We start from the raw sequence: 15757 nt of genomic DNA, 5'->3' as shown, positions 1-15757 counted from the left end.
TTGAACTTGGAAATAATTGAAAACACCCTTGGTTTACAAGAACAGTAACAAAGTATGTGCAGGTTATTTTACAAAAATGTTTGAAATTAGGCTTATATACTCACCCAGGTTACAGGCTTTGAATTAAGTGTCAAAACAGGTAAGTAATTCAGCAAGTTTAGCTAATTTTGATAAAACGATGTTAACTTTGCTAGAGTAACTGCTAGTATCTCAAGCACGTGGATCTCGCTTCAAATCCATAATGAAGAATACTGACCAACAACTTTTAGTTGACAAAAAAATCTAGCTCCTGCCAAAAGTTTTGTCAAGAAACAGCAATACTCAAAAGAATCTAATAATGGGCATGTTAACTTACTTTCTAAACTCTTTCCTAGTACCAAACAACCCTGAAAACAGAAAAACAATGATCTGAATATCAACCTCTTTCGATAATTAACATTAGTGACTTACAAAAATAAGATTGTAAGTCTGGCTCTAACTAGAAAAAAAAAAGAGCCACAGTAAGAACATTTCGCAAAATGTGAAAGTAAAATAGAAAAAGAAACAGCCATAAATAATTATTTGTATTTTGTATTCATCAAATAATACAGTATTCCATATGTATACAGTTCCACACAGCTGGTAAAAAATGTTTTTGAAACAAAATTGTTTTTAGAGTATTTATATGCAAATATTTATATGTATATGCATATCACACACACACACACAAAACATTACTCAGTTACCACGTATAAGAAGAAATATTTCTTGAAGTACCAGGAAAGTTTATTTCTTAAGAAACCAGAAAGTTACCTATTATTAGAGAATGAGGATTATGTAGCCATCATATGTCCCTTTTTATCTCAGTTGCCAGAAAGCTCACATCTAATTTAATGTTTGATACTAGTAATGACATATTCCAAGTTGCTTCTTATCATCTACCTATATGGGCATCTAATCTTTCTTCTTTTATCTTTAGTTGGCCTTGGTTGTGCTTGAGGTGCCTCACAGAATACATTTTAAAGTGGTATTAATATATATTATTGCTAGGATATTTTTATAGTTGAGGACTAATATATTTTTTAAAAAATTCTCCCCCTTGATGGTTCTATTTCTTTCCACTAGATGCTGTCTCTCTCTGTCGCTCTCTTTTCCTTCATTACTAAACTTGACAAGAGTTGTCTATATTCAACGTTCACCACTTTCTTACCCTTTTTTCATGTTTTAACCTACTGTATTTCTGCCTTTCACATTCACCATTCCACAGATCCTTTTGGATTTTACATTTATCCACACAAAGTAAATATAACTACTTGTCGTAAATATAAACAATAACAAGTGAGAGGAGAGTTACTATCCAAAGTAGAATGTTTCATAACTATTTTAATGAAGAACATAAAACAACATACAGCCTTGGCCAGGTGGCTCGGATGGTTGGAGCACTGTCCTGTGCACCAAAGTGTTGTGGGTTGGATTCCTGGTCAGGGTGCATACTTAGGCTGCAGGTTCGATCGCCAGTCGGGGTGTGTGTGGGAGGCAATAGATAGATTTCTGTCTGCCTGTCTGTCTCTCTCAAATCAATAAATAAATCCTTGAGTTGAGGATTAAAAAAAAAAAGCAACACACAGCAGTTTTCCCCTTGTTTGTTGTTTTGCGTTCCATGGTTTCAATACTTGTGACCAACTGTGGTCTAAAATATTAAATGGAAAATCCCCCAAATAAATAATTTGTAAGTTTTAAATGTGAGTTGTCCTGAGTAGTGTGATGAAAACCCATACCATCATGCTCCATCCCACCCAGGATGTGAATCGTCCCTTTGTCCAGTGTACCCACAGTTTACACTACCTGCCCATTAGTCATTTGGTAGCTACCCTGATTATCAGATTAACTGTTGTAGAATCTAAGTGCCTTTGTTCAAGTAACCCTTTCTGTCAGAAGGTCAATAGTAGCCTAACCTACAGCACAATAATACCTATGTTAAGTCACTTCATCTCATCACAGACATATATCATCTCACACCGTTCGTTACATGGGTGAGTATAAGAACAGTAAAATAGTTTGAGAGACCACATTTATATAACCTTTATTACAATAGTTATAATTGTTCTATTTTATTTTTAGTTATTGTTGTCATTCTCTTACTGCTTAATGTATAAATTAAATTTTATAATAAGTATAAATGCATAGGAAGAAACTGAACATACATAGATAGGCTTTGGTACTATCCACAGTTTTAAACGTCCACTGGGGATCTCAGAACATATTCCCTATGGATAAGTGGGGGACTACTGTATTTTTTAAATGTTAAGCTGATGATTTTACACAATAAATTTTTTTAATACAAGAACTTTTATTATGTATTTCAGCCAAATCTTTAGATTCACGAGCAATGTGTTCTTTATATACTGTGATGCCTAAGAAAGTCTGGTGATATAGTTGGTCACAAAGTAATTCCTCATACAATTTCTTCCTCTGTTAAAAAAAAACGTGATTATAACAGATTGAGAGGCAACTGAGTACTGAGTCCTGTTCAAATGATTTTCCTGCAGCTGGGACTAGTTTATGAACATTACCAATGGAGCTACACAGGCCTAGGCAGAGTCTAACTAGAAAAAACTGCCATGATCAGAGTTTGTCTTTGGTGACCTGTCCCAGGTGACCTGTTATCTTGGAGCCTAATAGCCTTGCCTAGTGGCCAACAGACCAGACCCTAAAAACCTACTCAATCTATAATGCACATGAATAAATAAGTCTCAAAAAAACCCCAAACAAAAAAGCTACAAATAATAGTTGATGGGCACTGAATAGATGCTGTTTTAAGCACTTTACATATATCACTCCTTTTAACATCAACAACAAGAGTCATAATAAGAATAACTACCAAACACCTTAACAGACCACTTCCAAATAGCATCTCATTTAATCCTCTCAATACCTAAAGTAGGTAGTAGGCATCGCTACATTTAAAAGACTCTGAAACTTACTTAACCAAGTCATTTGTTTAAGATTATATGACTAGGAAATATTGGGGCTATGCTTGGAGCTATACAAGTTTCAATGTTTCTTTGGGGATATGTATTTATTTAAATTTGAAATTTGAAATGAAAGGAATACATCTCCCTGTGCAGATATAGGAACCCCTTCTTGATCTTCTGGAAATTCTCTCAATTGCAACTAATGATCATAACTTTTGTCACCTCAGACACCTTGAAGAATGCTAGTGAAAGTGTTCCTTCATGCCTTCACTCTTCCTCATTGCTTCTAATGATCATTGAAAAGAAATTATTTGGCCCTGGCTGGTATGGCTCAATGGATTGAGTGCTGGCCTGTAAACCCACAGGTCACAGGTTCAATTCCTGATCAGGGCACATGCCTGGTAGTCCAGGTACCCAGTTAGGGGTGATCAATGTTTCTCTGTCATATCGATGTTTCCCTCTCTTTCTCCCTCCTTTTCCCTCTCTCTAAAAATAAATAAATAAAATTTAAAAAAAAGAAAAGAAAAATTATATGGAAGGAAAGAACACAGGAAAGAATGGTTATAGAGGATAAGAAAAAGTCCCAGGAAGGGATAGGAGAGTAGAAGAGAGAAAGTAAGTTTCTTATTCCTCCTACTTCATTAAATAGCTCTATACCCACAGGCATTAAGTCCACAAAGCTAAATGAAAGGCAAAAGGGGAGGAGTACTTAGGTTGTTTGTGCTTGGTCTTTTAAATGTTATGAACATGTATTAAGTAGGCTGTGTAAACAATGAACTGCTTGCATGCAATTTAGAAACCAATTGATACAACCCATTAAAAATTTAGAATTTATAATTGTAAGCAATATACATGAAAGTTATAAATAAAAGAAATCTATAAGCATGATTTCCTTTCTCTTTGTCTACATTCTCACTCCAGAACACAGGTGGCAAACACAAGGCCCACAGGCCAAATCTGGCCCTCCACCATTTTATCCAGCCTGGCACCTTGTTTCTTTTTCTTTTTTTCCTTTTTTAAAGATTTTATTCATTTATCTTAGAGGGAAAGGGAAGGACAGAGAGAGAGAAATATCAATGTACGGTTGCCTCTCGTGTGTGCCCTGCCGGGAACCGGGAACTGGCCTGCAACCCAGGCACGTGCCCTGACTAGGAATCGAACCGCGATCGTGTGGTTCGCAGGCCTGCGCTCAATCCACTGAGCTACACCAGCCAGGGCAGTGGCACCTTGTTTCTACCTGGCTGAAGTGCAGAGCTCCTTGCCCCTAGTTAGGGAGTAGTTACATTTATACAGTCCTAACATTACATTTGGCCCTTTGAAGGCAACCATGAGGCTGATGTGGCCCCGGATGAAAATCAGTTTGACACCCTGATCTTGAACTTGATTATCTTTGTCAATTAAGAAATCTGAACTTCTGAAAACTCACCAAGTTGTTGGAGCTTCATCATCTCCCATTTCACCTTCTTCTACATCCATTCCTTCTTCTCTATCTTCAGTGTGCTAAATTTAAAAAAAAAGTGCAATCTGTCATGAAGCATTTGTCAGGCAGAAGGTAAATGTTGGAATAATGTCATTCAAACACTGCTAGACAATCATCAGTAGAGAAGTCTAGTCATAGTAACTATATAGACCTATAATTAACCTTTAAGGCAATGGGAATTCTATGTGACAGGGAGCGGAGCTGAGAACTCAAGACCAGTATGACAATGATACAGGACAATCATGAAGATAATGTGAAAAGTTTTAAACCAGTATTTCTCCAAGCATAGTCAGTAAGTTCTCTCTGGGAATAAGGGGTCTATAGCAAGATATGTAGAAATATATACAATGACCTTTTAGAGAGTTGAGAAAATCATTAGTGTTTTGAGGACTCTAGTAACTGCAGTAAATACAATGAATTTAGGTAGTATTTAATCTCCAACTTCAATTTCACCATGGAAATCCTCCCTGATCCTGCTGGGAACACGTTAGGATATGCTGGGATGCTGGGTATCCAGCTCTACATTTAAAAGTTCAGAATAATTTACATGGAATAGCCCAAGAAGTACTTAAAAGATACATAAAAATGAAGGACAAGATTCTGAAAGACCTTAAGGAAAGTCAACATTACTTCCAAATTGATAATGATTTTACATCTTTAAGGAATAAATTACTAAAGTAGTCTAAGTAATCTACAGTGAGACATTAATTTTATTTAGTTAATAATTTTGAAAACTTTATAACTTGGTCCTAAATGAAGAGTAGGTGCTGAATAGTCAAGAATTTCACAATCCTGGACGATCTCCTGGACATATTATCATCTTTAAAGAATCAGTGGGCACATAACTGGCTCACTATTTGGGGAAATATTATAACTCAATTTATTCTAAACTACAACAATTCTGCTGGGTTAGAGTTAGAGAAGCCCTGGCTGGTATGGCTCAGTGAACTGAGTCCTGGCCTGTGAACCAAGTGTTGCCGGTTCAATTCCCAGTCAGGGCACATGCCTGGGTTGCCAGCCAGGTCCCTGATAGGCAGCACGTGAGAGGCAACCATACATTGATGTTTCTCTCTCTCTTCCTCCCTCCCTTCCTCTCTCTAAAATAAATAATAAAATCTTAAAAGAAGAGATAAAGGAAAAAACAAAACCATAAATGCACCAGAAGAAAACAAAGGGGTTGATATAATTTTGTGGAACAGAAGCCTTAAGCATGACATAAGGTAACAAACAATAAAGGATCAACCAATGATAATATTATATCCAAATGTAAAAATTCTATTCAGCAAAGGCACCATAAAGTTACAATAAAAAGTATAAACTGAGGAAAAATTGTATCAATATATGGTAGGCAATAAATTAATACTCTATATAAAATAATAATAATTTCTACATATCACAAGAAAAAACATTTCACAGAAAACTGAGCAAATGGCAGTAATAGGCAATTCTCTCCTCACTGCTTCAAATCAGCACAGAAGAGAAATATATTCCAATAAACGTACACTAAGTTCCTTGACTTCATTAATAACCAAGGAAAGTAAGTTAAAAGCAAAGATGACTTACTTTCAAGTTAAGTATCAATCAAGCACAGATTTTTAAAAGTAATTCCCAGGGTTGCTATGAGGTTGCGTGAAAATGGGCAGGCATTTTCTATGTACCACTGGTGGTACTATAAAGGGGTATAACCTTTTTGAGAAGTAACTGGGCAACCGCCATCAAAATCTGATACATGCATATATTTTGACATAGCAATTTCACTCATCAAAATTTATCCGACAGAAAGACACCTGCATAATATAGCAGTGATATACACAATATTACTCACTATAATGCTGTTAACAATTTTTCACAATCAGACATTATCTAAGTGCCCACTGACAGGGGACTGTAATATATCAAAAAGTTTATCATGAGGCATGAACACTGAGCCACATCTAAACATACTGATGCAAAAATGCATCTATTTTTACTGCTAAAAGAAGAAAGTAAATTTCAGAACAGTATGTACTGCATGACCTCATTTTTGGAATAAACTACACATACACAAAAAGTCTTGATAAACAATGTTAAGCGTGGTCGGTCATCTTTGGGGCCTTGGATTATAGGGTAGCTCTATTTTCTATTTGAAATATTTCTACTTTGTTTGCATTTTTAAGAGACTACATATTATTTCTACAAACTGGAAATATAAGTTTGAAAATTTTTGATGACTTAGTCATACAAGTTACCTCAATAACAAACATATAAACATGTTCTGTTAGATTTCATATCAGCCTCACCTTCTGACCCAATGTGCTTTCCTGCTCATTGGTATTGAAAACAGTGACATTTTCCAGATTAAATTGACTCTGCAAGTTAAGACCTATTAAAAGAAAAAAAAGATTTCAAAGCAAATCCACCAAACACCTAAACTTGTTTAAGAATATAATGTTGTCATATAAAATAATAAATCCATAATTAAACAAAAGATCAAGTTAGAAATAACACCACACTTGGATTTCCAAATCTTTCTAAAAGTCATTTCTTTCCTTGATCCATGTGGCTCAGTTGGCTGGACGTCCTCCCACAAAGCAGAAGGTTGCTGGTTAGAATCCCGGTTAGGGCACATGCTTGGGTTGCCAGACAGTCTCCAACTGAGGTACGTGTGAGAGGCAACCTAATTGATGTTTCTCTCATACACTGATGTTTTTCTCCCTCTCATTCTCCCTCCCTTTCCCTTTCTCTAAAAATAAATATATAAAACCTAAAAAAAATGAAAATTCATTTTTTAAAGCTGCCTTTAGAGTACACAGAATTCTACATACAATATAGTTTATATTAATTATTCATGAATATCTTAAAACTTTATATAATGCAATATGTAGTAATTTATAATTTTTCTGAATCACCAATAAAAACTGTATAATCAAGAAGTGAGAGTATGTAACAATATTTATGGGAAATATATTGTTGTTATTGAGAGCCAGGTTTTTGTCAGAAAAAGAAGTTATAAATAAGCATGTCTACTGGTGCTTAAATATTCTCAGAATATTAGTATGATCTCATGGTTTTTGCTGTGGATTATTTAAAAATATATAGAGAGCCCTGGCTGGTGTAGCTCAGTGGATTGAGCGCGGGCCTGCGAACCAGAGGATTGCGGTTCGATTCCCAGTCAGGGCACATGCCTGGGTTGTAGTCCAGTTCCCTGCAGGCCAACTCCTAGCAGGGGATGCTAAGAAATATGTATGTTTGTCTCAGACATACTCCTACTTCATCCACAGTTGCTGACCTTACAGCTCCCAAACCCTTTGGGATTTCCTAAGCCATGAGAGCAACAGTGGTGTCTCTTGTTATGTTAAAGGGACAACTTTTGGACCCTACCCAAAGGGGTAGGTAGGGGTTGTTTGCCAGTAGAGCTAACCAGATGATTAGAGAAGTCCTACACCCTGACTTCTGGGGAAGGGAGAAGGACTTGACACGGAACCAATCACCAAAGGCCAATGACTTAGTCAATTGTGATGATGCAATGAAGCCTCCATAACCCCCCCAAAAGGACAGCTCACTGCCTTCGTGGAGCTTCCAAGTTTGGGAGCTGGAGTGCTTCCATGTGGTACCATGCTGAGCACCAAGCTCAAAGAAGACAGAGCACCTTTGTTCGAGACCTCATCCTATGTTATTTCTTCATCTGGTTGTTGATTTAATTCTTTAACGTCCTCTGTAATAAATTAGTAATCTAGTAAATAAATGAGTTTTTCTGAATTCTGTGAGCCATTATAGCAAATTAATTGAACCCAAGAAGTGGGTTGTGGAGAATCTCTAATTTATAGCCAGTTGGTAAGAGGCACAGGTAAAAACCTGGTCTTGCAACTGCCACTGAAGTGGAGGCTGGTCTTGTGGGACTGAGTCCTTTACCTGTGGAACCTGATGCTATCTCTGTGTACATACACAGTGTCAGCACTGAGTTGAATTCAAATGCTTGTTGGTGTGGGGCACCGCTGTCCCCCACCCCACCTCAATCCTGGAATTGGGTGCAGGGATCTCTTTCAGATGAGATACAGAAATGAATACAGATGTATATGTATACGTGGGTTTGTATACATACATATCTTTCCTAGCTCTGTCCACTGAGAGGGCCTAGAAGCACTGACATTCCAGCAGCAATGAGCATATTAGCATATTTTGGGTTCTAAGTGTCATTCTTAAATGCAAGAAGTCAGGCTCTTTGGAGAAGTGCGTGATTCCAGAGCTGGGACAGGGAAAATACAAGATGTGCCCAGACCATCTTTTTATACCAGGGAAACTTGAAAGAATTACCAATGAGCAAAACTAGAACAACTTGAGTAACAAAGGAAATAATGATACTATGGGATTATAATAGATAATAAAATAAATACCCATGAGTTCATAATGAAATAGATGACTGAATTAAGCAAATAAGCGAGAAGACACAACTCTCTCTTACAGAAGAAACCCAATTATTAAATGTAGAAGGAATAAAAGAAACAGAAAATCACCATCAGGACAACCTAATAATCAATGTAGGCAAGAGCCACTGATGAGTATGTACAACTGAACCAAAGGTCTACAAAAAAAAAAAGGTTATTTGCATAGCTTCAAAGTATCTCCCCTCTAAATATTACTTACAAATGGAAAAAGTGACTTTATGGCAGAGAAATACAGAATCAAGGATATCATTACTAGTAATAAGACACATAAGCATCATGTTGAAATGCTACACTAAGAAGGGCACATCACTTCTGTGGTTTTCTTCCCTGAAATCCATAACCTTAATCTAATTACGGAAAAATATTGGAGAACCTAAACTGAAGGGCATTCTACAAAATACCAGAGCAGTGAGTGGTCTTCAAAAGTGTCAAGGTCATGAAAAACATAAGCAAAGACTGAGAAACTCTCACAGAGGGGAGATTAAAGCAAAATGACAAATCAATACAATGTGGGATCCTGGGTTAGATCCTTAAAGAGAAAAAAGGAAGTAATGATAAATTGGTAAAATCCAAATAAACTCTGTAATTAACAGTCCAGTACCAATGTTGATTTGTCAAGTTTTGATAACAGTGCCATGGTTATGTAAGAGGGCAACATTAGGTGAAGTTGATTCAGGTCCTCTATACTATCTTTGCAACTCTTCAAGTTTAACATTATTACAAAACAGAAAGTTAAAAAAAAAGCTAGTATGCTAGATCAAGTAAGCTTGTGAATCAGCCTGGCTGATCATTTGGCTGTGACTATTTAAAATAGCTTTTGTCTATCCTTTACTTATTACTTAACATAGCACATGCCATAATTCTCTTTAGGTCAAAAATTTCAGCCATATTTTACTATATTTAATGGGTAAATTACATGCTAAAATGGCCTTCTGAAGGTCTTGGAATACACCCTAGGTGAATCTCAAGTATCTGCAAATGTCAAAAAGAAAAAAGAAAAGGTAGTGTAAGAAAATATCCTGAAATGCCAACTAGCTTATGTTAGGGTGGTAGGATTGATTTTGGATAGTGTTTTTTCTTCACTTTCCAATTTTCTGTAAGAATGTTGTGTTACTTTTATAGTTTAAAAACAAATCTAAAAATATAATTTATTAAAACATATATAGTTTAAAGCAACCTCTAGCAATGTATTGTTAGTCTTTCAAATAGTTAATAACAGAAAGAAAAAAGTGGTTTCTCATTATCTTGCCAATTTGGAAATACAATACATTAAAAATGAGATCTAATTTTTTAAATAATGAGAGTGGAGGCTGGAGATAACCAGGAATGGCAAAAGAATGGGAATTGAAACCTTGTTCTTATGTCTTCTGTAAATTCAAGAAAAATAAATCACAAATTAGTATTTACGAGGGGGCATACTTCATTTCACAAAGAAACAGAGCCTTCATTCATCACATATTTAAACAGTGACTAGGTATCTGGCACTCTTCTAGGCACAGAGAATACAGAGGTGAACAACACAAACACACTAAAAACGCCAGGTGGTATTAAATGCTAAGAAGAGATCTGTAGTCGGGTGGTGCTAATGTGTGACTGGAGTGGCAGGTTTAGGTTAGATGCTCAAAGAGGGCCTCTCAGAGGAAATGAAATTTAAACTGAGATTGAGTGACAGCAGAAGTCAGTAATGTGACAATAATGAACAAAAGGATGATAGACACAAGGATGACTTAGTGCCAAGTCCCTAAGTTTTAATTAATATTAATATTCTGAAAGCATAAACAAGGTGAGTTGCCAGTTCAGTAGGGAAAAATGTCTTTTTCCCAACAAATGGTGCTGGGACCACTTGGTATCCACATATAGGCTGGGGCAAAAGTAGGTTTACAGCCCTGACCAGGTAGCTCAGTTGGTTAGAGTGTTGTCCCAATATGCCAAGGTTGCAGTTTCAATCCCCTGCCAGGGCACACAGAAGAATCAACCAATGAATGTGTAAATAGGTGGAATAAAAAACAAAAAAGGTTTCTCTCTCTCACCCTTCCTCTCTCTAAAAATCAATTAAAATTTTTTAAAAAGTTTAGTTGTTCATATGGAAAATAATACAATTTATAAATGATAATACAAGAACAAACTTTGTCTTTTCACAAAGGCGGCACCCAAAATGAAGAATTAAGCCCTGCCCCTCCCAAAGCTAAGGCAAAGGCTTCGAAGACCAAGAAAGCAATGCTAAAAGGCATCCACAGCCACACAAAAAAGAAGATCCACATATTACCCACCTTCCAGAGGCCTAAGACACTGTGGCTCTAAAGGCAGCCTAAATATCCTCAGAAGAGCACCCCCAGGAGAAACATGTTGATGACTATGCTATCATCAAGTTCCCCCTGACTACTGAGCCATGAAGAAGACAGAAGACAACAATACACTTGTGCTCATTGTGGATGTCAAGGCCAACAAGCACCAGATCAAACAGGCTTTGAAGAAGCTCTATGACATTGATGTGGCCAAGGTCAATACCCTGATCAAGCCTGATGGAGAGAAGAAGGCATAGGTTCATCTGGCTCCAGACTATGATGCTTTGGATATCGATAACAAAATTGGGATCATCTGAACAGAGTCCAACTGGCAAATCCTAAACATAAAAATTTTATACTAAAAAAATAAGCAGAAAAAACCCTTTGTGTTTCATGTACTCACAACAGTAAACCTACTTGTGTTCTATCCCATAAATAGAATGAAACTGGATCGCTACCTGATACCATATATAAAAATCAACTAAAAATGAATCACAGACCTAAATGTCCGAGCTAAAACTTAAAACATATGAGTAAATCTTCATGACGTTAGGTTAGGCAATGGTTTCTTAGATATGACACCCAGAGCAGAAGCAAAAAACAAGAAAAACAGCAAGAGATAGCAAGCTCCATCAAAATGTAAAACTTTTGTAAAGTAAATGATACTATAGAGAAAATGAAAAGGCATTTCACAGAATGAAAGAAAATCTTTGCAAATTGTGTATTTCATACAGGTCTTATATCCAGAAAATAAAAAAATACTTGTACAACTAATTAATAGAAAGATAAATAACCCAATTTTTACAATGGGCAAATAATTTAGTAGACATTTATTTAAAGAAGACATACAAATAACCAATAGGCATATGGAACTCACAATTAAACTCTTTAGTCATTAGGAAAATACAAATTAAAACCACAATCAGATAGCACTTTATACCCCTTAGGAAGAATATAATAAAAGAGCCAGACAACAATGTTAGTGAGGATGTAGAGAAACTAAAACCCTTGTGCATTGATGATACAATTATAAAATGACACAGCCTATTTGGAAAACACTTCGGTTGTTCCTCAAGACTTTTAAGAGTTACCATATGACCCAGAAATTCTTTTAGAAAAATATATAAAGGAGGTATTAAAACAGAGTTACCATATGACCCAACTATTTCCTTGGAATATAGTCCCAAGAGAAATGAAAATATATGTCCACACAAAAACCTGTACACAAATGTTTACAGCAGCTTTTTTGTAACGGCCAAAAAGTGGAAATAACCCAAATGTATACCAATTGATGAATGGATAAATGAAATGTGGTATATCCACAGAGTGATTATTCAGCCATAAAAAGGAATGTATTAGTGATACATGCTATAAGGCAAATGAACCTTGAAAATATAATACTAAGTTGAAAAAACCCAGTCACAAAGGGCCACATATTATATTATTTCCCTTTTTAAATGTCCAAAATAGGAAAATCTATGGAGACTGAAAAGTTAGATTAATGGTTGTTTAAGACTTGGGGACAGGATATGGGTGGAGGTAACTGGGACTGACAGTTAATGACTACAGGTTCCTTTCAGAAGGAAAATGTTCTAAAATTAGAATCAGTAGAACAACCTTGTGAATATACTAAAAAGCAATGAATGGTACACTTTAAATGGTGACTTGTATGGTATGTGAATTCACATCTTAACAAAGTAGCTCAAAAAATGTGATAAAAAAGGGTAAGTTTTCAGTAATGGAAGGCTAATTGATTAATTTGTATTAATCCTCCCACTATAAATTACATTAATTCTACAAATATTTACAGATCATAAACCATGTTCATAGCATTGTTTTGGGCAATAAAACAGAAAAATTATTTTCTTAAAAACAGTGAAGACCTGACAAAATAGTAAGGAATATTTGGCAAAGATCCAGGAGGAAAGAAAGATAAGCAATGCATCATTTAACCTTCAAAGCTGCTTGTCTTGAGGACATCTACCAAACAGAAAGATTCAGTTGCAAAACTGAGCTATCAGCTTCCTTAAGCCAGGATATAGAAGTAAATCTCTGGGCCCAAGGAAAGTGGGGAACCTAATAAACCCCACCTCAACCATCTTCAAGGATAGGAACTTGTAGGCTACATCATCAGTATGGATAAAACAAATTGCAGTCCACCAAGTCTTCTCAATGACCTAGAGAACTGCAGACGTTGAGCTGGGCTGGGTTAAGGCAATCCTGGACTAGTAGAAGTCACCTTCTAAAGGTGCCCTTTATTACAGAAGTAATGAAATCTGTATCTGGTGATAGATAGAAGAGTATCTATCCTAAGCCTCAAAATTAGTCCATCAAATATCTTCTCAAATATAACATCAAACACTAACCAGACACACAGATGACTTCATGAGTATGAGTGAGAAACAGTAAAAAGAGACACTAGAGGCAAACCAGCAAAGACTTAACAAGTACTGGAATCATTAGATACAAAAAACAAAAATAACAATGTTTACCCTGCTTAAAAACTAAAAAATAAATTTGGAAATAATAGCAGGGAAGAAGAAACTAAAAAGTAACAAAGCAGATTTTAAAAACCTTCTAGAAATAAAAACTACAATAACTGAAATTAAGAACTCAGCAGATTATTCATAGCTGAAGAGAGAAGTAGAGAACTGGAAAACAGTTTTGAAGAAATTATGTAGAATGTGATATACAAAAAGTTGAAAAATATAGAAAGTGTAAGAGACACGGGATATAGTGAGAAGGTATAAGGATGTTTACTGGAGTTCCAGAAAGAAAAGAAGAGAGAGAGTCCTATACAATATTTCAAGAAATCACAGCTAAAATTCTTATAAACTTAATTAAGGATACCAATCCACAGATTCAAGATACCCACAAATCTTTTTTTTTCCCTAAAGATTTTATTTATTTATTTATCTTTAGAGGGGAAGGAGAGAGGGAGAGAAACATCAATGTATGGTTGCCTTTTGTGCATCCCCCGCTGATAGTTAGCCTGCAAGGAACCAGCCTGCAATCCAGGAATGTGCCCTGACTGGGAATTGAACCGTGATTGTCTGGTTCACAGGCCTGCGCTCAATCCACTGAGCTACGCCAGCCAGGGCCAAGATAGCCACAAATCTTATGCATAATAAATAAAAAGCAATCCATGCTTATATACACAGTAGTTAAACTGGGAAAAAAAAGAGAAAATCCTAAGAGCAAATAAGAAACAAAGTCTAGATTATCTTTAAAAGAGTTTAGACCGACATTTGACTTGTCTATAGAAAATGCAGGAGAGGAGAGTAATGATTCTTTTCCACAAAATAAATTCCTATATCTAGTGCCAACCTAGGATCTTGTCTTTACTGAAACTATTCAAGAATGAAGATATAAAGATGTTCAGACAAAACACAGATCTGCACTAAAGGAAAGTGTAAAGGAGAAAATGACTACAGATAGAAGGTCAGAAATATAAGTGGTATTAATACATTGGTAAATCTAAATTAATCCTGACCACATTAAGTAAGCAGCAGGTGGGGAAAAAACAAGCCAACATCTAGCACAAAAAAGAAAGCATAAAACAACCACTGCTAACATATACTATAGGCTTTACCAGATACAGGCTATTGTAAGCTCTTCACATATTCTAATTCACTTAATCCTTACAACATATGAAGCAGGTGGTACACTAGCCTAATATTAAAGAAGAGAAGACTGAAGCAAAGAAATATCAACATCTGTCATATTTAAACAGACTGTGGAGGGCTATAAAGAACTGGCAATGTTCCATTTCTGGACATGGACAGTGGTTACATATTATTTGCTTTATAACTATTCTCCATAATTTTAAGCACTTTTCTATATGAGTATCACATTTCACAGTAAAAAAAAATGGTGAAAGAAACGAAGGGAGGTACATTTGACTAACAGCAGGAGTTAGGGAGAAAATTGACAGAAAAATAGGCATACATTATATAAAATGATATAAAAATAATGGTCCATATCTCATATTTCAGTGTGATTCAATGGTACATTATTATTAAGCTTTGAACTTAAACAATCAATGACTTTATTTAAGGGCTGACTATATTATTAGGAACAATATAACTGTTCACAAGTAAAAGAAAATAAAAAGACAATTTCTATGCTACTTTTTAACTTTTAAGAACCATTTTCTTGTTATCATGACAGATTCTAATCCATTAAAAGCTGGAAAAGATTTTCCTGCAAAGCATTTGATATAAAAAAAGCTTACCTGATTTCTCAGATAAAGGAAAAAGCCTGGCCAAGAAGAGCTGAATTCGGCCACAGAAGACTGTATTCTGGGATTTTGATAATCTTCTTAATAGATCTAACAATATATGGAAATAAAGGTTACACAGAAGAGATCATTCTTCTTTTATATCATACCAAAGTTATTTAACCAGTTTGTTATGAGTATTTTCCTACAGCAGCAGTCTCAAGATGGGGGGTAGAAACTACTGTGACAAAAAAACGCACTAGAAAACCAGAAATAATTCAATAAAACATGGTTAGCATGGGCAAGAGAAGCTTTACAATTTTTTTTTCTTTTGGTTTTCATTTTGTTGCTATACAGAACAGAAACAGTTTAATTTAAAGTCAATGATCAGTTTT

The 15757-nt window shown here is 35.6% G+C and overlaps 1 protein-coding gene and 1 pseudogene across 1 annotated transcript in view; one reads left to right on the top strand and one right to left on the bottom strand.

Annotated features, from left to right (window-relative positions):
* Window positions 1-15757, bottom strand: part of THOC1 (THO complex subunit 1) — a 54796-nt gene that overhangs the window by 30678 nt on the left and 8361 nt on the right. Inside the window, exons 7-9 of the mRNA XM_037031628.1 lie at window positions 15378-15473; window positions 6714-6796; window positions 4381-4454 (exon numbers count right to left, since the gene is read on the bottom strand). Of these exons, the coding sequence (XP_036887523.1) occupies window positions 4381-4454; window positions 6714-6796; window positions 15378-15473 (253 nt within the window). The remainder of the gene's footprint in view (window positions 1-4380; window positions 4455-6713; window positions 6797-15377; window positions 15474-15757) is intronic.
* On the top strand, window positions 10965-11475 carry LOC118979970 (60S ribosomal protein L23a-like; annotated as a pseudogene).

The sequence above is a fragment of the Sturnira hondurensis genome, unplaced genomic scaffold (assembly GCF_014824575.4).
Source record: "Sturnira hondurensis isolate 20B ecotype Veracruz unplaced genomic scaffold, ASM1482457v3 Scaffold0001872, whole genome shotgun sequence".
Lineage (NCBI taxonomy): Eukaryota > Metazoa > Chordata > Mammalia > Chiroptera > Phyllostomidae > Sturnira > Sturnira hondurensis.
Note: the sequence above shows the minus strand (reverse complement) of the source record. Positions and strands in the feature narration are given on the sequence as shown.